The sequence below is a fragment of the Sciurus vulgaris genome (assembly GCF_902686455.1).
Source record: "Sciurus vulgaris genome assembly, chromosome: 4".
Taxonomy (NCBI): domain Eukaryota; kingdom Metazoa; phylum Chordata; class Mammalia; order Rodentia; family Sciuridae; genus Sciurus; species Sciurus vulgaris.
The window spans coordinates 103,846,482-103,871,120 of NC_136464.1; the positions used below are offsets into that span (position 1 = coordinate 103,846,482).

At 37.5% G+C, this 24,639-nt stretch overlaps 1 protein-coding gene across 1 annotated transcript in view; it reads left to right on the forward strand.

The window, feature by feature from the left end:
• Positions 1-24,639, forward strand: part of ATP8A2 (ATPase phospholipid transporting 8A2) — a gene marked incomplete at its 5' end in the record, with an annotated part of 656,754 nt that overhangs the window by 198,791 nt on the left and 433,324 nt on the right. Inside the window, 5 exons of the mRNA XM_079136232.1 lie at positions 2,443-2,512; positions 4,681-4,765; positions 5,985-6,124; positions 7,941-8,079; positions 16,090-16,154. Of these exons, the coding sequence (XP_078992358.1) occupies positions 2,443-2,512; positions 4,681-4,765; positions 5,985-6,124; positions 7,941-8,079; positions 16,090-16,154 (499 nt within the window). The remainder of the gene's footprint in view (positions 1-2,442; positions 2,513-4,680; positions 4,766-5,984; positions 6,125-7,940; positions 8,080-16,089; positions 16,155-24,639) is intronic.

A 24,639-nucleotide genomic window follows, 5' to 3' on the forward strand; every position in this document is an offset into this window, starting at 1 on the left:
TACCTCCACAAGCCCTCCTCTTCATGGAATCTGTGACTTTTATTAAAGAAAATGAAGCTGACTTTTTGCTTTATTTTTATCCAAAAGAAATGTTATGCTTCCATGTCCTCCTTTTTCTCTAGCTTTCCAGAGCCTGGTGTTCTTGCACCAGCAGCTGCAGACATGTCTGCATGTTTGGAGCATGTGATGAGAGTGTTATTTTCATTGGCGTTGCCAAGGTCCCATGAGATCATACCTCCTGCTTCACTCCAGTACTCCTCCAGAGAGCTCAGAAACTGACAAATGGTGACAGATCAGATCAGATCAGTTCATCCCATCAGAGACCTGGTCCAGGCAGGAGCATTCTCCTGTACATATTCCGAAGCATTCCTCCCCAAGGAAGTTTCTTTAAGACATAGGAATATGTGTTGGATTCTTTTGTTCCCCTGGAATATCCATAATTTGTTATGAGAAACCACATCTTTTTAAAATTGGTGCATTATGATTTTACATAATAGTGGGCTCTTCATTACTACATATTCATACATGCACACAATGCAACAATATAGTTTGGTCAATTTAGGACTAAACTTTTTTTTAAAAAAATATTTATTTATTTTTAAATTTTTTACAGACCGAATTTTGATTCATTGTACACAAATGGGGTACATCATTTTGTTTCTATGGTTTTACACGATGTAGATTATCCCACTCCTCGGTTTATACCCAAAGGACTTAAAATCAGCATACTACAGTAACACAGCCACATCAATGTTTATAGCAGCTCAGTTCGCAATAGCTAGATTGTAGGAGCCACATCTTAATGTTTATTTCTTTTTCACTTTTTAACATTGGGCTGTCAGTACAAGAGCAAGGTTTTGTTACTCCTTCAAAAGCAACTTTTCCTGTTTTTGAAATTAGATGGGGTTTCAGTAATCTTTGTTAAATGATTCACAAATTATTTGCCCTGTTTGCTTTATAAGCTGTTGGATAAAGTTTGATTTTTTTTTATCCTGTTAGAGAAAATATATTCCAGGCCTAGCCTTCAGATTTAGAACTTTAAGCTTGAGTGCTGATGGGTCAGATATTGAATATGCAATGGGAGAGATGAAAAATGGTTGATGAAGTGGTAGTATATGTAGGTGTGTGTGGAGGCTGGGGACATACAAGATGTCTCTTCAGACTTTTTTGTGCCTCTGAAAGTTTCTTGTTGGGAACTGTAAAGCTTTGGGGCTGCATTAACTGAGACCAGCAGTTAATGGTAAGATAAGGAAGAAAAAAGGGAATTAGATGAAAACAGGTGGATATGGATGGAGACATGAGGATATACTTACGAGAGACAGTGGGGGAGTAAGAGGAAACAGATCATTTGTGGTTACAATTGTGGTTCTGTTACTTTTTCATTGACTCATTTTTTTCCTGATGCCACTTAATTACATAATACTCCTTTGGAGTAATTGGTGATAAGCTGTTTCATATATTGAGAAAATGAAACACGAGTAAGAAAACTTTGCTAAGAGTGCTCAATTCCTAGTAGCTGTGACAGAATGCATTTCTAGGTCAGAGAGAGACTGTGGATCAGAATGTGGGAATTTATACAGAGCTGAAGAGGTGAAGTCCCCATTCTTTGGAGTTTAGATTCCAGTGGGAATCACCAAGTGGAAAGGACACAGAAATGGGTGTCTGGGGCCCAGTTGGGGTATGTTTCAGAAGGACGGAGCATTAGCAAAGGCTTAGACCAGACTGTACAGGAAGGAGAATGTTGAGTCTTGTGGCCTGGGGGCCTGGTAGGTTATCAGAGGGTTAGTGGGAGATGAGGCAAGACTGCCAGGGTGGATAGAGAGAAGAAAGAAGAGGAATTTAGGCAGTGGGAGTGTTGAAGCTAAGTAAGTGGGGATGGACCATGAGATGAGAGATATGTGAGGAAGCATCTGGGCTTCATTGAGGAGGGGGAGAGAGACTACCGCAGTGCCGAATCAGGAGCATTCTACAAATTCATAATTTCTTTCCATTCCACTTAAAAGAAGACACATTGAGAAGCTTTTGAATTAAATTGCTCTGTATCGAAACTTCCACTTGACCTCTTACTGGGCTTACTGGATATTTTTGAACTGTAAAATAGAAAAAAAAAAAAACTTTTAGAGAGTATTGTCAGAGACAAATAGACACACAGAACCCATGATAGAATTCTCCTTCCTCTCCTGCAAATAACGGTGCTAGTGAATTTTCTCAGCATGACAAGAAATAGATTTATATCCATTAGATTTAAATGAAAAGAGCAAGAGGTATACAATTAAAGTCCTATTTTGAGGTAAAAGATCTGGAAAAATGAAGCCTGGTTAATTTTAGGACTGTCTGCTTTTGTTTTGATTGACATTCAATCATAGGACAGAGGTCCTATAAAACAGGATAGTGACAATCTTTTTTTTTTTTTTTTTTTTTTTTTTTTTTTAACTCTTACAGTGAGAGAAAAAGAATGTCTGTAATTGTCCGAACTCCATCAGGACAACTTCGACTCTACTGTAAAGGGGCTGTAAGTATCAGTGGGAAGGGCCTCAGGTAGTGCGTTCTTGGTGGACATCTGGTTATTTGTGGCTTCTCACTGCTGCCTTAACCTTCCTTGATTGTTTTCCCAGAGTTGAGAAGTTCTTTTAGGTAAAGAGCCTGACATAGTAGTGCAAGGTCACTGAAGCTAATGTGCTTCAGGGAGATGTGGCAAAGATGGCTAGTGAAAAGTCTCCTTTTAGTAGTAGTTGGTTTCAGAAATAGCAACTCAGTGTATCACACTGCAAACATCCTTGGAGTATGAATTTTAGTTCCAGTTTTACCACCATCATTTTGTGATTCTCTAAATATCATTTGTGTGGTCTGCGAGAATCTTCTTTAAATACTCTTTGTTGGGTTTCTTAGCATCTAGTCTTCTTACCCACTGTATTTTATTTTTCATTCCTCATAGAGAGCTGTGTAGATACAAGGGTGGTATACATGTCTGACCAAATTTTTATTGTTCCTTTTGGTCAACTTCATAGATTGGTCTTTTTGTCCTGTCTCCCTTTCAGTAACCAGACTCAAAGGTGTTGTCTCTGAGGAAAGATGTCATTGCTTATCAATTTTATTTGTAAAACTATATCCTGATAAATGATGGTCTTGGGTTGAGGGAAAGCATTATTAAGTTTATTTTATAAAACTATGTTGAGAATATGATACTATACTAGAATCAGTGGTCTGTTGAAAATCTTTCTAATTTTTACCAATTGTGGGGGAAAGGTGATATCACTTAAGTGCACTATAACTAGAGCATTTTAAGGATGAATACTGAATGGTACTTCTGAAGGCATTATATTTGGACCCATAAAAGAATTCTGTTTTTATAGAGCAACAATTTAAGTTAAGGTCTTTGAGGCTATGTTCTTACAAAATATTTATTTGCGGGGGGGGAGTTACAGGGAATTGAACCCAGAGTGCTTTACCACTGAGCTACACATATAGCCCTTTTTATTTTTTAATTTTGAGACAGGGTCCAACTAAATTGTTGAGGATGACTTTGAACTTGCGATCCTCCTGCCTCAGCCTCCCGAGTCACTGGTATTACAGAGAATGTGCCACAATGCCTGGCTATATGATATTCTTTTTAAACTTTGTTTATTTTTTGCTGTTGTATTCTTAGTACCCCAGCAAGTTTTGGGTCCGTATGAGTTGGCAGAGAGGAAGAATATAAACATACAATAGTGTAAATATGAAAATGCTGCAAAGGTTTATTTTTATAGAATTTAATTCTTTCAAACCACTCCCCCAAACCAAACTAGCTTTTTAAAAAAATGCATGCTGAGACTATGCAATGAACAACATATTTGATGGATTATCTATGGCATTCAGCCCTCTCCAGGACAGATGAGCTGTGTCAAACCACATATTTCTCAGAACTGGGTTCATTGCTCCTGGTTAGGAGCATCTTTGGTGTTAGCAAGCAGGTTTGCACTTGGGTAACAGGCTGTGTATCTCACCTTTTCCATTTCTGCATAAAGATATTACAAGTTGAGCATTCCTCATCTGAAAACCCTGAATCTAAAATATGCTAAAATAAAAATCTTTCTGTGCACTGATAACTGGTATGACACAAGTGGCAAATTCCACACCTGACCTCATATCATGAGTTACAGACAAAATACAGGCACAGTAAAAGTACTGTATACGATTACCTTCAGGCTGTGTGTGTAAGGTGTATGGGAACATAAATAAATTTCATGTTTAGAGTTGGGTCTCTTCCCTGAGATATCTCATGTATACACAAACATTCCAAAATCCCAAATCTGAAACATTTTCAGTCTCAAGCATTTCAGATAAGGGATACTCAATCTATATACACTTTAGGATATGAATTTTGCAGATGTGTGTAAATGTAGGCACTCTTGTATCCTTCATTAGTCTCCTGGCTCCTAGGGTCCTCCTTAATGTGTTTTTGTTTGACTTTGAAGATACATAACAGATTTTGGTTTTGTTGGACACATCCATACCCCAATTCCCCCCCCTCCAAAGCTCATGCCCAAGCCCAGCCAAGAGCTCTACACTTACTTGCCCACTCAAGTATTTTCATGCACATTAGATAAACACTAATAAAACCCAGCCATGTTTAGCACATTGACTGGAAGACTTCCTGAATAAGGGTTTGCCAGTCACAATGAATGTTTCCCTATTTTACAGGATAATGTCATTTTTGAAAGACTTTCAAAAGACTCAAAATACATGGAAGAAACATTATGCCATCTGGAATATTTTGCCACAGAAGGTAAGCAAAAACTGGAAATATTATTTTTCACCACCAAAGCGGTACTCTCAAGCATTTGAGTCTGATGCTTGGATAAGCAGTCATATTCCAAATAGATGTGTCTTTTTTGTGCAGTACTTGGGTTGCTTCACAGGAGACTCCTCAGGTGCCTACCCCTGCCCTCTCATTGCCACATTCTGTGCCTGTGGCAGTGACCAAATAAGTGGCAAAGTCCATACTCAGTTCTCTGTATGTGACTCTCCTAACTTGTTAACCAGCAGCACAGCAGGAGACACAGGCTAACTCACATGTAGGACCCGTCTTGTCCCCAATTACATGGTCTTATAGTTAGTCCCTTTCCAGAAAAACTCATGTGCTTCTTTGTCTGTCCTCTTCTTATCCTTATGGTACTGGCTTATCCATGACTTAAGGGAATAATTCACTGAACCCACAGTGAGTAGGAAAGGGCTCTCTAGAAGTCTTTAAAAGCATGGATGTCAGATTTTCCTGCCAGTGTATGTGATGAAACTGGAGCCCTGCTTCAGTGCTGACCACTCTTTTCCTACCACAGTGTGCTTCTGTGGCCACAAGCACGCACACACGATTGTGCGTGCACACACACGGATGTACATGGGCATGGCTGCCTGAAAGTCTGGATCTTTCATGTGATAGCACATTGGGCTTTATATATATAGATACACACACACACACACACACACACACACACACGCACTGGGGATTAAACCCACTGAGCCACATCTCCAGCACTTTTTTACTTTTGATTTGGAGACAGTGTCTTGCTAAGTTGCTGAGGCTGGCCTCAAACTTGCAATCCTCCTGCCTCAGCCTCCCAAGTCTCTAGGCTTACAGGCACGTGCCCCAACATGCATACTGCAACCTAGGATAGTTATTTTAGCCAGTTTCCTGCCTCTCCCCTTGCTGATTCCTGCCTGTTGCACATGGATCATACATAGCTCCTATGTTCCTCTGCTGTGCAAATTTCATTTTTATGACTTCTTATGCACTCAAACTTACAGAAGAGATGGTTTGCATTATAGTATAGTAAAGTTGTTTTAAAATTTCTGTTTGTAGATGTGCAAATTTTTAAATTTTAGTGGTTGTAAAAGAAGATGATTTCTTTAATTTGGTGGGGGCATGCTTATGTAAAAGGGAGCCACATGATGTCCCCTAGCAGGTAAAAGACCCGTCTTGTCCCCATTTACTAAAGGCTGTTTTGCAGGCTTGCGGACTCTCTGTGTGGCCTATGCTGATCTCTCTGAGGATGATTATCAGGAGTGGCTGAAAGACTATAAGGAAGCCAGCATCATATTGAAAGATAGAACTCAGCGGTTAGAAGAGTGTTACGAGATCATTGAGAAGGTAACTGCACACAAAATAGTCCTCATTTGCCCAATGAAGGACTTTACCTCTTGAACAAAGTCTTTGAGCAGGAATCTTTTTGCAGTATTGTGATGTTTTTCTCTTCTTGTGTTTTAAATGAACTAATAGCTTTTAATACTTTTTTCTTTGCTTTAAGAAGCAAAAGCAACATTTAGTTTTCATGGGTTATCTCAAAAGTCTAACCACGTCAGCTAAGCATTAATGATATCTTAAGAAATACCAGGTCAAAACACAATATCAATGGCTTTCTGGTTTTGCCTAGGATGAGGTTTAATTAATTAGCTCAACCTCTTGAGTTACATGAGCAATCACAATGTTCTCTAGGCTGGTTTTATGTTGTAAATATGAATACTTCTCACGCTTATTTGTTCTAGTAACATTTACACTTTACTGTTTTGACTTCATACTCACAACTTTAATTTTCTGTTGTTGCTGTTCTTTTTTTTTTTCAGTTTTCTGATGATATTAGGTAATTTTTCTACTTATTTGGATTCTCTCAAACTTCAGAGCTAAGTTTTGACATTTTCTGTTTGAGTAGCTATTTGGGCCATTCATTTTGCAGTTTCTATGGCTTCCAAGCCATCACCTCTACTTTTTTCATTCCTTTGCTGTTTTATACTCAATTTTTGAATTTTATATTCAGCCGTTTATGTTAAATTATTTTATGGAATCTGAGTAGGACTAGAACTGAATTCAGGTGTTCATTTGTCCTGGTGTACTGGTAGAAAAAAATAAACAAAACCTGAGCTGAATTAACTTTGACAAAGTTTCCTAGAGAAAGAAGAGGTTCTAGAACAGAGCAGCACTACCAGAAAAAGAGGGTTCAAAATGGCCTACTCCATCCTATGTGTAGGTTCAAGTTATACTCAGAGGAAAGGATGTGACATAGGATCAACCTGATTGATAGCAATTGGTAGTTGGCATTTGCTTTATATGGTCACATTTCAGCCCCTAATTGACTGGAAGTTCAACTGCTGTGATTGGCTGAGACTCAGTTCTTTGGTTATTAGGGTAGGTTACAGTTTACTATGTATTAAGTCTGCATTAGGCCAGACATTATCTAATCCAAACATGGAGAGAAGTTTAGGTCAAACTTATTTTAATACTGGAAATATCTAAAATTACTTTTAGAATCAGAAAAAAGTGATTAAGTAGGTTTCATGCCCATTCAGGCATGTGGTAGATGCTCATGAGATAGTGGATTTTCCATAATCTGGTTGAGTTGCTATGTTATGGAGAGACTCAGCAGAGGCAGGTAAGTGGTGAACAGAAGATCACACATCCACACCTATCCTCAGCTGGAGCTGACCCTTTCTGATCCTTGAAGAGGACTACAGGGGATAACAATCTTAAGATACTTTGATATTTTCTTCTCTAGCTGTTGAATTCTTAATATTACAGGTTTCTTACTCCAATACTGCCAGAGAAGTATGCCATCTAGAATCAGTTCATCTCACATATTAAATAAAACATCATACTTGGTGCATGAGCAGAGTGAGAATGGAGAACTTGTGTACTGTTAGTGTCTTCAGGCTGACTTACCCATGTGGTTTGCTGCTGGGTTGTTTCTTTCATAATGCCCATGTGCCAAGAAATGAATGAATGATAGGTGCTGATTGCCTGTGTTGAAAATACCCCACACCCATATATCAGTGAGCTACAAATATGGGCTTAGTGTAAAGGATTTAAGTTAACTGTCTCTGAATATTTAGGTTGCCTATCTTTTGTCAGAGTTTTGTCATTATGTTGCTCTCAAGTATGAATTAGCCTTTAATGAAGATGTTTTCCAACCTAGGATTTATTGTTGCTTGGAGCCACAGCCATAGAAGATCGTCTTCAAGCCGGGGTTCCAGAGACCATAGCAACTCTGTTGAAGGCAGATATTAAAATATGGGTGTTGACAGGAGACAAACAGGAAACTGCAATTAATATAGGTAATCAATTTAAAAAATAATTTCCGGATGCTGGTTTTTAGATTATGTTTTTTAGTGTCTTACAGACATATCTAAGTGTTGCTCAACTATATTGACAGATGATATTTTATAGAACTCTTTGTTTGTAGGGCCAGGGAAAGTTTACCCAAATCCAGTGAAGTGTTTTTAGGAGCATTATCTGCTTGTTATAAACATTCAAACTATTATAGCTTCCTGAAAAATTAAACACACTCATGTAGTTGAAAACTGAATTTCTTATTGCTTTCTTCACAAAATTTTAGATTGAGAGAGGTGGATATGGCAGTGCACACCTATAATTCCAGTGACTCAGGAGGCTGAGACAGGAGGATCCCAAGTTTTAGGCAACCTGGGAAACAGCCCCTGTCTCAAAATAAAAAATAAAAAGGGCTGTGGATATAACTCAGTGGTAGAGCATCTCTGGGTTCTATCCCCAGCACCTTAAAAAAAAAAAAAAAAAAAGATTAAGAGAACATGTTTTAACTAGATTTAAATATATGTTATTTTTATAATTATAACCAATTTTAATGATTTTAATAGTCATTGGGTTTTTCTGAGAACTTTACAGCTTTCTTTTCTCCATTTTGACTGGTAAGAGAGCGTCACAGAGGTGGAAGTTTAAATCACAGGTGGTTTAAATCAGAATAACTTTGTTAAAGAAGGACATTTTAAATTTGACAAGAAGTTGAAGCTACTAGTTTCTTAAAAATCTATAATTTTGATTATTTGAAATATATTTAAGCTATCTGATTATTTAGTCATCAATATGGTATAACAAGACCTGGTACATATGTGATAAAATGAATACATAATGATTATGTAACTTGCAGTATCTTTGTGGGAACAGACTGTGTCATAGTTTAGTTTAGGAGAAAAAATTTGTGAATGTATATGACTGTAGTCCTCTACAGAGTAGTCTCCTTGGAAAATTATCAAGTTAGTCCAGTTGTGCCTCTTTCCTTAAAACCTGCTCTTTTGAATTAGTTCTCTCTCTCTCTTTCTCTCTCTCTCTCTCTCTCTCTCTCTCTCTCTCTCTCTCTCTCTCTCAGATAAACTTGTTTATAGATAATACCTACCCTCTGGAATGAGTTTCTTTCTTTTTTTTTTAAATAGACTGTCATTTAATCATATCTTATGAAGGATATTGCTAATAAAATGCAATTTAGGTTAGCAGACAACTGAAGTTAAGGTCACAAGAGAGTCACATATGATTTATAAACAATTTAAAAAGCATTAGCTATAGACTTTATTCCTGAGTTTGTGCTGGATGTCATTTGTATGCATGATTTGGACAAGAGCATGATGATATTTCAGTGCAGACCCATTGTTGCTGCTAGGAAATAAAATACCAGGGTTATAGTCCTTTGATGATATGTCAGTAATATTTTAATCGATGAAGGATAACACATTTGCTTTTTGGCTACTATATTTCTGAATGAGTATATAGATCTGTTCTTCATGTGTTATTTTCTGTATAAATTTGTCTTAAAACTCCTGCTATTGATCCATGGCCCCTGTTGTTCACACACGACATGCCAAGTTGACTACTGCCCTGAAATGCTTATGCTTTCTTTCTTCTTAGCGAGATGAAAAAGGTAGGTGTATTCTCTCAAGTTAAAATTGAGCAACAGTGATAACCTTTCTTAGTTTCCCAGATTTTGTGTGTTTGTGCTTGATTAATGAACTATATTTGCCCTTAGCTTCAGACTTAACTTCCTTAAGCACTTCATTGTGTATGCTGTGGGAAGCTGGTGGTGCACCTCTCAGCCACATAACCCTGCCCTTGGGGAGCGCACAGGTCCTTCTCTTGCTTGTTTGTTTTGTTATGTCTGAGTCTGTTTGGTTCTAACTCAGTTTGGAATAAACATGATGGGGAAAAAAAAGGACTGAAAATCAACCCAGAAAGTACAACTTGATTATTACTCGCAAAGAAAAATTCTGCTTGTGCTTGCTGAGCTGCTCTGATTCTTACGAGATAATTGATGCCTATTCAACATCTTTTTTAGAGTAATGATTATTATTTTGTACTATTGAAAAGAAGTAACATGTGTAACTGTTGGTACCAGAAGCAGTCACGTCCATTAGATATTTCTTAATGGATCTTTCTTGGTGAATATTCCTCTAGACCACTAGATGATAAAACCTTCTACTTACAAGCAGATGACTCTGCCAAAGTCTTATATTTATCCTGGAAGTTTTCTATGCTCATGTTTTATCTAGTGTATCAGTCACATTCAAACTCTTCTTTGAAGTTACTCAGTATGTTTCTAACAGCTAGGGAATTGGTGTTCTTTGAAAGAGCCATGTCTGAATTATTCTTTATTCCACCTTCAAGACTCAAGCTTGTAACCCAAGGTGATGTTGAGGGATTAAGTGTCTTTTCTCATTTAGGATATCTGTTGAGCCTACAAATGATGCAGAAGTCTCAAGAAAGCATGTACGTCTAGACATTTCATTAGACTATCAGTGTCAGACCACAGGTGGCAGCTATCAGCAGCATGCGGTCATGCTCTGAATGGAGGATGGGGTTTAAGCCTGATTTTTAGTCATATAGACCTTCAACCTCTGGTAGTATGAATCATTTGATCCATCTCCCACAACACTATATATTTTAGGGCATCTAATGTACCTTTTAGGGTGTCCATAAGGTAGTTGAGAAGAACAAGTATCTGATACTTCTATTTCCAGAACAATATAGGGAAAGAGAGCAAATTGGAAGAGTGGCTAGTGCTGTTCATGCTACCTCAAGATTTCTGAAAACTCTCTGTTCTGTCTTTACATGTAAATAGTTTTACAGCTCACAGAAACAATTCAGTCTGTCAAGGTTATACTCTACTTATAAACCAAACTAGTAAAGATTGAGCATCTCTTATCCCAGATTCTTGGAACAGAAGTGTTTCAGATTTTGCTTTTTTCTTCTTCAGATTTTGGAATATTTGCATTGGTATTACCAGTTGAGTATCCTTAATCCAAAAATCTGACATCCAAAATGATCTAGAATCTGAATCTAATTAGATTTTGGAGCATTTCATATTTCAAAGTTTTGGAAAAGGTTGCCCAACCTTTACTAGATCTCAGGACTCATGATTTCTGGTGCAGGGCTTATTTAAAGGGCTTCATATAACTTTTGCAAAAATCATTTTCTGAACTTTGAGTTGGAAATCCTGGGAGATTGGTACTGTATTTCATTCATTTTAATGTGTGCATTGTTTTTTACATTCTAGAGTCTCTGAAATTGGGATGTTTTGTGATTGTTGATGCTTAAACTTTTAATTGGCAGCATTTTCTTAGTGGCACATGTCATAAAAGTTCATCTTTAGATCTGGTGACACTTGTTATGTTTGGTGTTTGGGGTTGCTGGCCTCCTTTAGAATGCTTCTGTGTGTATAAATCAGAGATGGGAAAGTTATTTTTAAAATGTAACTTTTCCTTTATACCTTGGAAATTAAATATGCTTAGTCACATTAAGTTCCAGGATATTTGTGTCTCTTATGAGCCAATGAGTTTTGTGTAGACAGACTGTCAGGCGACTATCATCTTGCCTGTGGGTTTTACTATTTGAAACTGGCATGTTGCCAGAATCCCACAGTGCTGTGCTTGAATTTATGCTAACGAGCCATGTTTTGGGGGAGTTGGCAATTTTCTTTTTTAGCTTAAAAATTTGGCATTCGCTAGTCTAAAGTGAATTTTCAGATGTGACCTTTGTGAATCACGTAGTTGTCATTTCTTTTTTACCACTGGATAAGACTTCTGTTAAGGAATTGTACACTAGACGTGGAGTTTTCAGAGTCTATATTTCTTTCTAATGAATGTGGGATGAGTGAGAATGAATTCTTAGTGTGTATTCCATTTTAAAGTCATTAAGTTGGAAATAGCTTTCATCTCAAACGATTTCTGAATTGGACCTCTGAGTCCTCCCAGTGTCCCTGTATTTTATTACCTATTAATTGATATACTTTAAAAACATTTCTTATGGTCTTACATGTTTGCTTTTTAAAAAGTTTTTTGAATGAATTTTATTATTACTGTATCTAATATAATGGTTTATATATACATTGGTTTAGATGTTTACTTTTGAAGAATGAGTAAGTAGGGTGCTTGTTCAGCCTGTTACTGCCTTACTTCTTAAAAGGAAGTCCCCATTCTCAGGTGAAACTGTATTGTGTCAGTTATAACACTAGCAGTGTTCTCAATTTTAACTATCGTTCTTCACAGAAAATTCAGACCTGTATTTCTTGATTACTTGTAGCTAACATTGTTGCCAATATAGGTTTGGGAATTTATATACCCCATCTGAATGAGTGAATTAGGAGACAAATTAAGGAATGAAATAGATGAGAAAATAATAATTGCGTAGTTTGGCTACTGAGAAAAACTGGTTTTTATAATAGTTACTAGTAGATCTGGTTTGTAATGTGCCAGATCCTGTTTTAAGTCCTTTACGGAGAACTCTGATTGAATGCTTGTGGAGGTGTACACATTATCCCCTCTCTAAAGATCAAATTGAAGCCAGAGAGATGATGTAACTTGGCATAGGTCACACAGGTGTGAGGATGCTTAAAGTCAGAACATTTATCCATGACATGTGAGATCCACTTTCCAGAAGGAAAAATGTATGAGTTACAAAAGGCTTCATAGTTGAGATAGTTTTAAAACTTGAGCCTTCAAGATTTTCTAAAAAAATAAATAAATAAACAAAACTAAAAAAATAAATGGTAGAGCATAAAATGGGTCAGGATGGCCCAGTTTGGAGAGGAGTGTGTGAGGTAGGACTGAGGCAGTGTGTTCTTCTCTTTGTCAAGGGTTCTGAGAAAGGTCTGAGGATCTGGAAGGAAGGTGTCCACCGATGTGGTTTCATTGATTAATCCTTAGCTTCTTGGCTCTCTGGATAATGGAGGTCTCTGGACTGGATCTCTTTGACCCCACCTGAATTAGCCTAAGAGATCATCTTTTGTCATCTATTCATGGTGTCTGGCAATGTTTTTCATCCATTCACACTCAAATATTATTGACCAGTTTCTCTGTGAAAACATTTAGAACAAATTGAGCATGGGCACCATAGTGAATCACAATGATGGGTAGCTGGGTTGATGGGATCCCAGGATGCAGTTAGTAAGGATAAATTGTTCCTATCCTTTACAAAAATGTCTCCAGAGAAATCTGGATTTAGAGACCTTGGACAATATGAGCTTACAAAAAATATATGACACTGGTTGAGAGAGCTGGGAAATTTGATTTGCTAATATTGTGTGGTGGGCAGAATTATTTTATTGTCTTTAAATCAAGTCTTGCTCTAAGTACCATAGATTCTGTAATATTTCAGTTTCTTTAAATGTTGATTACACTCAGGTAGTAGAAAGACTGAACATTTTTGTAGTGTGCTGTTAATTTCAGCTGTGGTAAAAAGTGAAATCCCAGAGGTTCTCCTCTCAGTCATTTTATGGCCATCTTGTTAGATTGCGAGATTAAAGAGCTAGACCTCAATTTACAAGTGTGGATTGACTTTCCATATACCTGGCTCTTCTCCAAGAGTTGATCTCATTTTATCCAAAAACATTAGAAATCAAGCACACCAAACTTGGATTGACATAATTTGATTTGCTACATTAGTTAAGTCACAATTAACTGGGTTAAACTTCCATGGTCTGTTGAGGGCAAGTGTTGTATGTGATAATTCTCTTAGCAAAATCTTGATTCATTTTCCAAATTAAAAAAAAAAAAAAGCTTAATCTGTTTCTTCTCAGAAGCTTTTAGCTTTGTATATTTGAATTCATGAAAGTGTCAGTAGTTTTATTTATTGCCCTCTTCCTACCATGGCTAGTAACATACTTAGGGTTTTTCCATAATATCTTTGTGTAGCTTCAGTTGTCAAAAGGCATTTTGCTTAAATTGCAAAATATAAAATAAAGCAGAAAGCTAGGGCTTAAAAATTACAGCTCACTTCTGCAGCTGTTGTTCAAATAAAATACTACCAGTAAATCCTTTTGCATTAGTTATACTAAATTTGTAACAGTCAACATTGCATGAAGTTCCTAGAAGTCTCTGGGGATGAAGAGTAAGCCCAACATAGAGGAAAATGATTAAAATTGCAATATCCCCTTTTGTTAGCAAAAATAAAAATGTAGTCCTCCCTTCTGGGCTTAATCTAAGAACTTATAGGAGTGAAAAATTTTAATGGGAAACAAAGAATTTGATTATCCAGTGCTTCTATGTGAAACTTGAATGGCATTCTGGGAACATCTTACTTTTACCCATAACTGTTATTAAAATTGACTTGAAAATGTATACAAAATAGTTTCTTGTCCTCCTGCCCTTTTTAAAATCTAACAGGATTTACCCATGTAGTATGGTGATTTTACATTATTTGGTTTGTTTTAGTTTTAAAAATAACATGCGGTGGTTTCAACAAGAGAAATAATCTCATTTCTTGGACATAGCTATTGTTAAATATCCTGGACGCTTATCTTTTTTGATATGACTTTATAAAACCATATTTGGATTAAAAGTTATAATTTTGTGCTTTAAAACTTGTGTTCTGAGGTGCTTTACAAGATATTCCAAATGACAATCATGAGTGAAGGACACTGTACATTCTTAAGTAAACAAGTACAAGCTTTTATTATCCCCCCCCCCACCACCCCAGGCAAACAAAGAAACAGACAGACAATACCCACAAAGGATTTTCTTGGTCTTAATTTTCATCTGCCTTGAATTCTGTTTTGTACCTGCTGTTGGGTTTCCTAGAGATGAAAAGAGACCTGTTGAGCAGGAAGGGATACACATGAAGACCTCGGTTTCTTGTCCACTAGTTAAATACATGCCTCCCTTCCCCCTTCAACCCAGCATCATCTCTGAGAATGGATGTTATAGATGTTCTGCAAGGAGAATTCAGCTCCTGCATCCCACCTTCTGCCCAGGATTGGTTAAGGCCCTTCTTTGAAATCGTCACATATTTACTTGAAGGTTAAAATTCTACACTTTGGTGATTTGTTTCATTTTTCTATATTCATCAGTATATTATCTTGAGATGTTGAGAAAAAAAATGATTGTGAGGACTGGTTTTTTAGGGGGTAGGATTCTTTTCTTGCTGTTTCTCAGTAAGCTGAATGGAGGTGGCATTTGGTAAAAGGTACTTGTCGATGCTCAGGCCTCTGAGAGTATGTGGGGAGCCCCAAGGGTCATAAGGGCCGCTGTGGCATCTAGAGCCACATCATCCCATAGAGCCTGTGAATTCGAGGGGAGGAATCAGGGGAGTGTTCTGTCTTGGTCTGTGAGTGACCACTGAGAAGGAAAGGGCTTCATAGGAAATATGTCATTGTCCTGGAAGGAAAAACAGAAGAAAGTATCTTTCTTAAGCTATAGAGATAACTATTGAAAAATAAGATTGAAATTACTGATACTACTTAGGAGTACTTTTGTTTCAAACAAACCTTTTTCTTTTCTTTATTTTTTTTCAAACTCAGATTTAATTCTTGAAATGGGAATTACTTTGAACTCCTGGTAGGAAGAGTGGCTCCCTCGATGTACAATGATATTCCTTTGAAACTTGCGAGAATTACTTACTTTTTAAAAAGGAAACAAAGGAACTTGCTATTTCAGTAGGCATGTTTACGCTGACTTAGGAGCACCATTGGATAGCATTTGTCTTCCTAAAGTGTTTTCTGTTATTTTAGATAATCTAAGGCTTATCCTGATGTTATACAAGGATAACAAGGATAAAGAGAAATCCACAGAAAATTGACAAGTATTTATTTTAGCCATTAGTTAGAAAGACCTTCTTAGTCCGTTCTATTCACACTGTCTGCAGGAATCAAATTCAATTCAGGCTATGTATGGTTCCTTCATCCTTGCCTTAGTCCTCTGTGTGAACCAATAGGCTTAAAATGGTAATAAGGTAGACAAAAGAAGGGGGGTCGAATTCGGTCAGCCATTGAGAATTTAGGAACCCACAGGAAGAACGATAAATTCACATGTTGTCCCTTCTTCACTTAGGCTATTCCTGCCGATTGGTATCACAGAATATGGCCCTTATCCTATTGAAGGAGGACTCTTTGGATGTAAGTAGTTTTTTGAAAGTTATATTGATAAAAGTTTATTAAGCTCTTTATTTTTTCTATTATGATTATTAATCAGAGATTATTCTTTTTCTATAAAAAGACTATAAAACTACTGTGTCTGATTTCTGTTTGTATTTTCAAGCAAAAACATCAAAATAGTAAACTTAGAAAATTGCCTCGTGATTATAGTTCATTCACCTAGAATTGCGCATTTAAAAAGAGATAATTCTAACCTGGTTTATCTTTAATTGTTAAATATGAAGTGTGTACATGAGTGAATGAACCTGTATGATTTACATTGTGGTGAACTCCAGTGCAGTTTACAAAGGATATTTGTAGGTTGGATTTTTTTTCTAGTAGAAACCTCAAAAAATAAACAAAAAACCAAACAAACAAACAAAAAAGGCTAATGCACAAGTATTAGGAGTTGTTTAAATTTATAAAGGACTAGGATACATAAGCCCTTAATTGCCCAGTGCTACAAGCTCACGGAGGACTGAATAGCGTGGTTTTCTGAGTATTTTATGGGCATGTTCCCACCTTGTCATGACCTAAAACCACTGAGGAGATCAGGAGTAGGAGCTGATCTGAAGGAAATCAGTAACCTGTGAAGTGATTTGATATAAAAATAACACTTGAATATGAGATATCACTCCTGGTGGGCACCCACAGACACCTTCCATGCACCGTAGGCCATGAATCTTACTGTGAAGAGCAAGATGCTGCCTACCCCTTTGCAATCCCAAGGGTGGGAGTCAGGGAAAGCCCACAGTTCTGTGCATCTCCAAGGCAAGATACCATCCTTGGCACGAGTGCTCCAGAATTCATCTCACTGTCACCCTTACCCTTGCTCATACCATTGCCTGGGTATTAGTCAGCTTCCTGTCAGCATAGTAAGATGCAGGAGATAACTTGTAAAGAGAAAAAGCTTGTTCTGATTCACAGTGTAAGATGTTCCAGTCCATGATTGGTTGGTCCCATTGTTCTGGATCTGTGGTGAGGCAGCACATCATGGCAGGAGTGTGTGGTGGAGCAAAACCTTCACCTCGTGGCCAGGAAGCAAGAGAGAAGAAGGGGCTAGAGTCCCACCATCTCCTTTGGGGACATGTCCCCTGTGACCAAAATATCTCCTTCAAACCCTACCTGGCACAAGTTCTACCACCTCCCAATAACACAACCCTGTGAACCAACCATGGTTCTCTGGGGGTTGTTCATCATCTGAACTACAGCAGCCTGCAAGAAGCACGGAATCCCAGGTAATGCCTCATCTTTAGGACTCTACTTCTGACATGCTCTGCAGTGCTGAGGAAACTCTTCAGTCTCCAAGTGTTCCAACCTCCCCAGCATTCCCTATTGCACTTGTCTTCAGTTTTCCTCGTAGAACTTTTTAACACTGAAAATACTGTGAGTGTGTAAATTGTGGTAAAATACACTGTCATCATTTTAAGTGCACATTTTAGTGTTATTAGTATATCCATATTATTGTACAACCATCACCACCATCTCCAGAAATCATTTTGCTTTCCTAAACTGAGATTCTGTGCCCATTAAGCAACAACTTCCCGTCTCTACTTCCCCCATCCCTGGAAACTTTCTTCCTTTATTAATCTGACAACTATACCTACCTCATATTAATGGAATCACACAGTATTTGTTACTATTGTCATTGGTTTACTTAATTTAACATGGTAGCCTCAGGTTCATCCATGTTATGGAATATGACAGAATTTCCTTCATTTTGAAGATTGAATAATATTCTGTTATGTGTGTGTACCACATTTCTTGATCTGTTCATACATCGTGTACTCTTGAGTTGCTTCTATCATGTGGCTCTTGTGAATAATCCTGCTGTGCACATGGATGTACAGGTACTTGTTTAAGACCCTGCTTTCCATCCTTCTGGGTGTGTACCAGAAAGTAGAGTTGCTGGATCTTGTGGTAATTCTATGTTTAAGGAATTGTACTGTTTTCCACAGTGGCTGTACCATTTTGCATGCCTACCAACAAGTGGACAGAAGTTCTAATTTCTCCACATTCTTGCCAACAGTAGCTTTATTCTGTTTTTCTTTTTGATCATAACCAGTCTCATCAGTATGAGAGTCTGATTGCATTGTGGTTTTGATTTTCTTTTCCTTCATGATCAGCGACATTAGTATTCTTTTCATGTGCTTATTGGCCTTTAGTATATAGTGTTTGGGGGAAATGTTTATTCAGTTCTTTGCCCATTTTTCAGTCAGGTTGTTTGGTGTTTTTTGCTTTGGGGAACACTCTTTTATTTTATCTTTCTCCCTCTAGTGTCTTAGGATGTAAGGATAAAAATCTTTATTTATTTATTTATTTATTTATTTATTTATTTATTTATTTATTTATTTCCTCTACCTTTAAGACAGTGTTGCGTTGAACATATCAGGAGGTCAGTAATGGAGGGACTAAATGAACAGACTAAGATAATTTTCCATCTATCACTAAGTACTTCTGTTTAAAAGCCATGCTGATAAGGCAGTGACTTGGGCCAAGAGCAGGATGACGTTAGTAGGGAATAGAAACTGGGTAAGCTGAAATAGCACCTCTGTGGAAAGGAGAGTGAGCTGTGGGTGCAGAGAGATTCCTGTGACACTTGGTGTCTTCATAGTGTCTGCACCTGGGGTTTGTTTCCTGATGACTTCTCAGTTCCAAGGAATCCACAACCTTAAACCTAGGTACTCAGAGGTACTCAGAGATGAGCCTGTATCTCCCCTCCATGTATGGTCTTCTCTGGAATCCAAGAGATTGCCTTCAGCTCTAGATAACACCATCGGACTAACAGCATAGTTGGGGTTTTCTGGTCCACCTGTCCGAAGAGTGATTGTGATACTGCACTGAGAAAGCTCTACAGGTACATGCCTGATTTTCCTCGGTGCAATTTGTGAAGAGTGATTCTTCCTTAACCAGTATTGAGCTGTATCTTGTAGTATGATGACTTCAATGTGTTCAGTATCTGCTGAACAAAGAGACACTTTAAGCTATTTTATTTTTTGTTGTTGTTCAGTACTCAAAGGGTATGGAATTCCCTATTTTAACCAGTGTCCACTAAGGAGTATTCTTCATTTCCTTCTCCTTCCCCTCATTCTTTAGTTGGGTTAAAGGTATTCCTGTTCACATTAAAATTTCATTTGATCAATGTAGAGAAAAATCAGAGTCCCATGACAATTAGATGGTAGATGACTAGTGGAGCTCCCAAGTTGCTGTTTAAGGTCTCAGGACTCTGATGATGAAGCAAACAAGACAGGGGCAAAGGAGAGAGTTTAAGAATTGGTATTATGGCTACCCTTACTTCATCTCTTGCATGTGTGGGGGAATAAGAGGTTTATCTCAAGGACCCAGAACTGGCATCCATATCATCTTTACCTATCCAATAAGTATGTCCAAGTTAGGCCTCTTGATGCTATAAACAATTAGAAATGATCTGTGTTTTGAGCTTTTCAGTTGCTGACAAAATAACATCTAAACTCTGTTATGTAGTTGTCTTTGAAATAAGGGGGTGATGGTGTGTACCCTGAGGGACACTAGATGATGCATTAGTTGCTGGAAAAGTGTTGTGATTTTCTTGCTTTTGGTTGAAAAAAAAAGTACTGAGAAATTAGCTTTATTGATAATACCTAAAGATTGCTACTGGCACCCCTACTCTTATTTGGTACACTGACTAGAAATGGGTCTGGGAGAAATGGTCCAAATAAGTAGGGTTGTTCCTGGGGCTTGTACTCTTGCTTGCTCATGGGCCTTTGTGAGATGCTGCCATCTGTGTGTTTGGGTTAAATGGATTTAGGAACTATGTTTAGTTTTGGTGAAACTGACTCTCAAAGATGCTGGCTTAAAATATTCTGTGAAAACAGCAGTCTTGAGGATGACTGAGTGGGGTAAGCAGGAGCAGTGCTATGGCACCGCCTGACATGTGTGCTGGGTCAAGATGTTCTTCACCTTCTGGATCGGTCCCAACAGTGATCATGTTGGGCAGATTACACCAATGTCACGCCGACCCACAAAGGCTCTTGTCATTAACTAAGCATCTTTTCCTAAATGTGTATGGTACCTTGAAATATAATAGCCGTTATTACATGAAATTACAAGGACTAGTGAGACTATTTAAAAACTAAGAATCTTGTGTGTAACAATCTGCAACTTTATCAGCATTTTATTAAAAACTCATCATGCTCAGTTACTCTCCAAAATTTTACAAAATCGACTGCTAATCATCAAATGATAAATGTCTTTTGATATTGTTAGTAAAAGATAAAAAGCATCAACCTATTTGGGGAACATTTGTTTTTCCTGCTGTCATAATGTAGAAAACACAATGTAGCAATAATGACATTGATTGGATAGGATCTGTGGAGAACATTGCTAGAAATTTCTGAGGAAAAAGTCATTAAACAAATTATGAACTATAGAAGATTTGTTTCATATTTGGATTATAGTGTAACTGTAATATGTGTTAATTCGTGACATATACAAGTGACTATCCTTTTATGAGTCACCAAAAGAAAGATATATTGGCAAAGATGTATTTGTTTTGAGTGAAGCATTAATCTAACAAAAAGCTTTTGAAAAAAGTGTGTATACTCATTGAGGGGTTGACTAGGAATGAAAATAGAATCACGTAAAATTCATTAATAACACTGATGGCAGAAACTGTTGTCCAGCACCCGTGACTGGGTATAGTCCTGCAGTTAAATTCTCCTAGTGGAATGTGAGCAGAAGTGATGTGTGAAACTTTTGTCTTACCCTTTGAGAAGGAGTCCCTTATCCGGTAGCTTCCTCGGCTCTTGTACTTCGCTGGCTTAAAAAGGCAGCAGCTGGAGCCATTTTGAAAGCTGTGTTTTGAGGACAGCAGAGCCTCTCCCTTTGCTTAGGCCCCTAAATGACTTTAAGAAGCAGAATTTGCAGATTCCCTTTGGATTTTTTTGGTGAGAAAAAGTTATACGGCTTGAAATATCGCACACAGGAAGGTCTTTTGGTTTATCCTCACCCTACACAAGATATTTAGAGGAGCATCAATGAGTGTAGTCCCTCCAAGCACACAGCACTGTTCAGCTGTTCTCAGAAAGGAGGAGGAGGGGGCAAAGGCAAGCAAGTGAGATTTGAAGGACAAGCAATTTGATTTCTTTCACATTGACAAAGATGACCCAATTCCAGTTCCTAAGGACTTACTCTTTCCCCTCAGTGTCCTAACTTCCATATAAAGACCTGATGAGTCTGTGACAACATTTGTCAAATTCAGAAACCCATAGAATTATTTAAGCTGCATATGTGCAGCTGTGAGAATAGTAGTTTACTTAGCCTGTCATAAACTCTCCCTTGTCTTCTGCCTTTGTTTTGAGCCCTGACCCTGAAATTTTCATTCATTAAGCTCCCTAGTCGATGACAAGTGGCTAATTGTACAATATTATAGTCTTGTATTCTTCCTGCCAGGTTGTCAGTTTCCTATTGGGATTTTATGGAGATATTATATATTATAGATTTATGTATTCAAACTATAAATAAATTTGGGGCAATTTAATATTTCAGGGGCATTGAGGTTTCTGACCTATGAATATCCGATAGCTCTTATTTACTTAGGTCATCTTTAATTTTTCTCAGCAACATTTTGTGGTTTTCAGTTTGTAGAACTTGTACATGTTAAGTCATTTTCCCAGCCATAATGGTTTCTTTTAATTTTCAATTTCTCATTATATTCATGTTTTCCCTTAAATCTTTTCATATATTTATGATAGTTCTTTTAAATTTCTCTGTGTCTAACTTTTGCTAACTACAACTTCTCCATCATTTACGTTTGTTTCTATTTGGTCATTGTTTTCTCTTGCTTAAAGGTCACATTTTGCTGTTGCTTTGCACGTTGTATTTTTAAAAATTATGTGCTGATTATTGTTAATATTTTGTTGTTCAGTGTCTGGATTCCATTACTTTCTTTTAAGGAGTGTTCAGTTTGGGCAGGTAGTTACTTATGAGCCTATAAGTAGCCTTTACCCTGGAACCACTTTAGCTTTCCTATCAAGGTATAGCTCTTTGGAACTCCTCCTAAGAACCTAGGTGTTCACTACAGTTTTTCCAATGTGGATGGTTGGAACTTAAATATCTCCCAGTCTTGTATGAGCTCCAGGAATTCATTCATCTTACAACATGGAGAGTCTTTTATATATGTGTGTGTGTGTATATGTGTGTGTATATATATATATATACACAGAGAGAGAGAGAGAGAGATGCATATATATGGAGAGTCTTTCATATATATATGAAAATAATTAATAAATATATACATATATATTTCCCCCAAATCTAATGTCATTTCACCTTACACATGAATATCTTGGTGTTTACCCAGAGATTTGAGGAGCCCTTAAAGTGCTTGAGTTCTTTCTATGTTCCTTGGTCTCCAAGATGCTTCTCTGTACTTTCTATTCTCTATTTCCAGTCCATTCCCTCTTATCAGTAAGGGCATCATACTCTCTTTGGTTTCCTTTCTCTGAATCATGATTTGGAAAGTACCTTCAATAAGAAAACCTTAACTATCATGTGGCTCATCTCATTAACATCTTTTTCAAAGATTATACTGTCTGGTATCTTGCAACTATTTCATATACTTTTTCCACTTTTCTAGTTTATAAATATGGTGTACCAGTTTATCATGCCTAGAATTAAAATTCAGTAAGCCACTTCTCCCTCTTGAAGACATTTGTGATAAATACTAGCTTAAAGATCATCATAGGTAACCATTTAAATAACTGTTTTGATATTACTTCCTGTGGACAACCAGTGTCTTTCTTCCACTGATGATATGATCACCAGCCATCAAACCAAACAAACAAAATAGTTAATGACAGTTTCCCACCTTTGGACTGTTTCTTGGATCCACTTCTGATACCAAATGTGGAAGAGTCTGAGTTCAGGATGGGAAATGGTGACAGTAAAATTCTTTTCAGGAGATAAAAGCTACATCTGTGATTTGGGCAGTGGTTTGAGTGTAAAGAATTACTAATGAAGTACAGAATTTGTGAAGGAGAGCTCTAGAACAGGAGTTGGCATACTGCAACACTCAGGAGAAATCTGATCCGGCTCTTGTTTCTGGAAATGAAGTTTCATTGAACGCAGCCATCCCCACTTGCAGTTTGAAAGAGTGACTATGAAGGGAATTGCACGCAGACAGGAAGCCACAGGAGGCAGACAGGAAGGAGCAGGTTTCTTTTTCTTCTGAGGACTTTGAACCTCTCTCCTTCTTCTCTCCTTTTAAAGCTCCCTCCACTCTCAAAGCCTTGTAGGGAGTCAGATACAAGTGGGGAAAATAGTGCCACAAACTGAACATAGAAGAGTAGGTTTGAAGTTGAAAGATGGTAACTCGGCAACTGGCAGGGGAACTAATATCAAATGCTAAGAAACTTAAGACAGGAAATTAAGTGTTTCCAAAATTACTAGAAAAGCCGAAGGATAGTCAGAAAGCCCTATCTAGGCTTCAAGTTCCTGCCTCTGCAGATTCTTTTTTTAGGGGGCCAGGACATTGTTGCTGCCACCCAGGAACCTTCAGGAAGTCACTGCCAATGTCCCAGCTTCCCTATACCTGTACCTGTGAAGCTGGGACAGATGTTGGAATGTGGAGGAATGAAGAGGAATGGCATTGCCTCATTTGGGTCTCCTCAGTCTTGACTAAATGCATGTTGTTGAGAGAATTCACTCAGAATTCTAGTATAATAAGGGAGTCTGAGAAATGTGATTTCAAGTCTTCCATCTTTGCACTATAGGAAGAGCATGAAAGAAGATGGAAATAGAGTCAACCAGTAAACAATATCTAGCAATGACTCATTTGTAGGTAAAAAGTGGGAATCTGGGGAACAGTATATTTTATAGATTCAGCCACATCACAGTGGATTCATTACAGTACTTTGAATATGGGTGGACTTCTGGACTACACAGAAGTTTACTATTTTGTTCCTGTTGTTGCTTTTCTGGCAAAAAAACTTTAATAGTTGCCAGGCTTTGCAGTGATGGATAGCATGAGGAAGAATAAGCATAGGATACTCTCCATCCTCTGCAAACTGTCTTTGACTCACAGTGAATTCTCATTGCAAGTCACAATGAACTATGTTCAGTTTTTCTTTTATTATAATCTAGTTTTCTAATTTGGGCTTTTCTGTGATGACAGATGGCTCCTTGGTGAGCTACCTAAAATATGTTTAAATATGAACATGTGCATGTGAATAGGCATTCTGCCATTATTTGCTGCTTTGAGATTGAGTGAATGTTTTAATGTGTGATAGGAGATCTTTTTCAGGTTCAGAGAGACCACTTTGTAAAGACACATTTAGAATTTCTTGCATTGTCATGTGATTTTTATTGCAGAAAATGCAGGTCATATATGCTAAGCAGCCTCTGCAGTAACACAAGCTCACTTGTTGAGTGCTTATTCATGAGTGCCCCTACATTAGTAAATGAGTTCTTTTAATTAATTCTCCTAGCA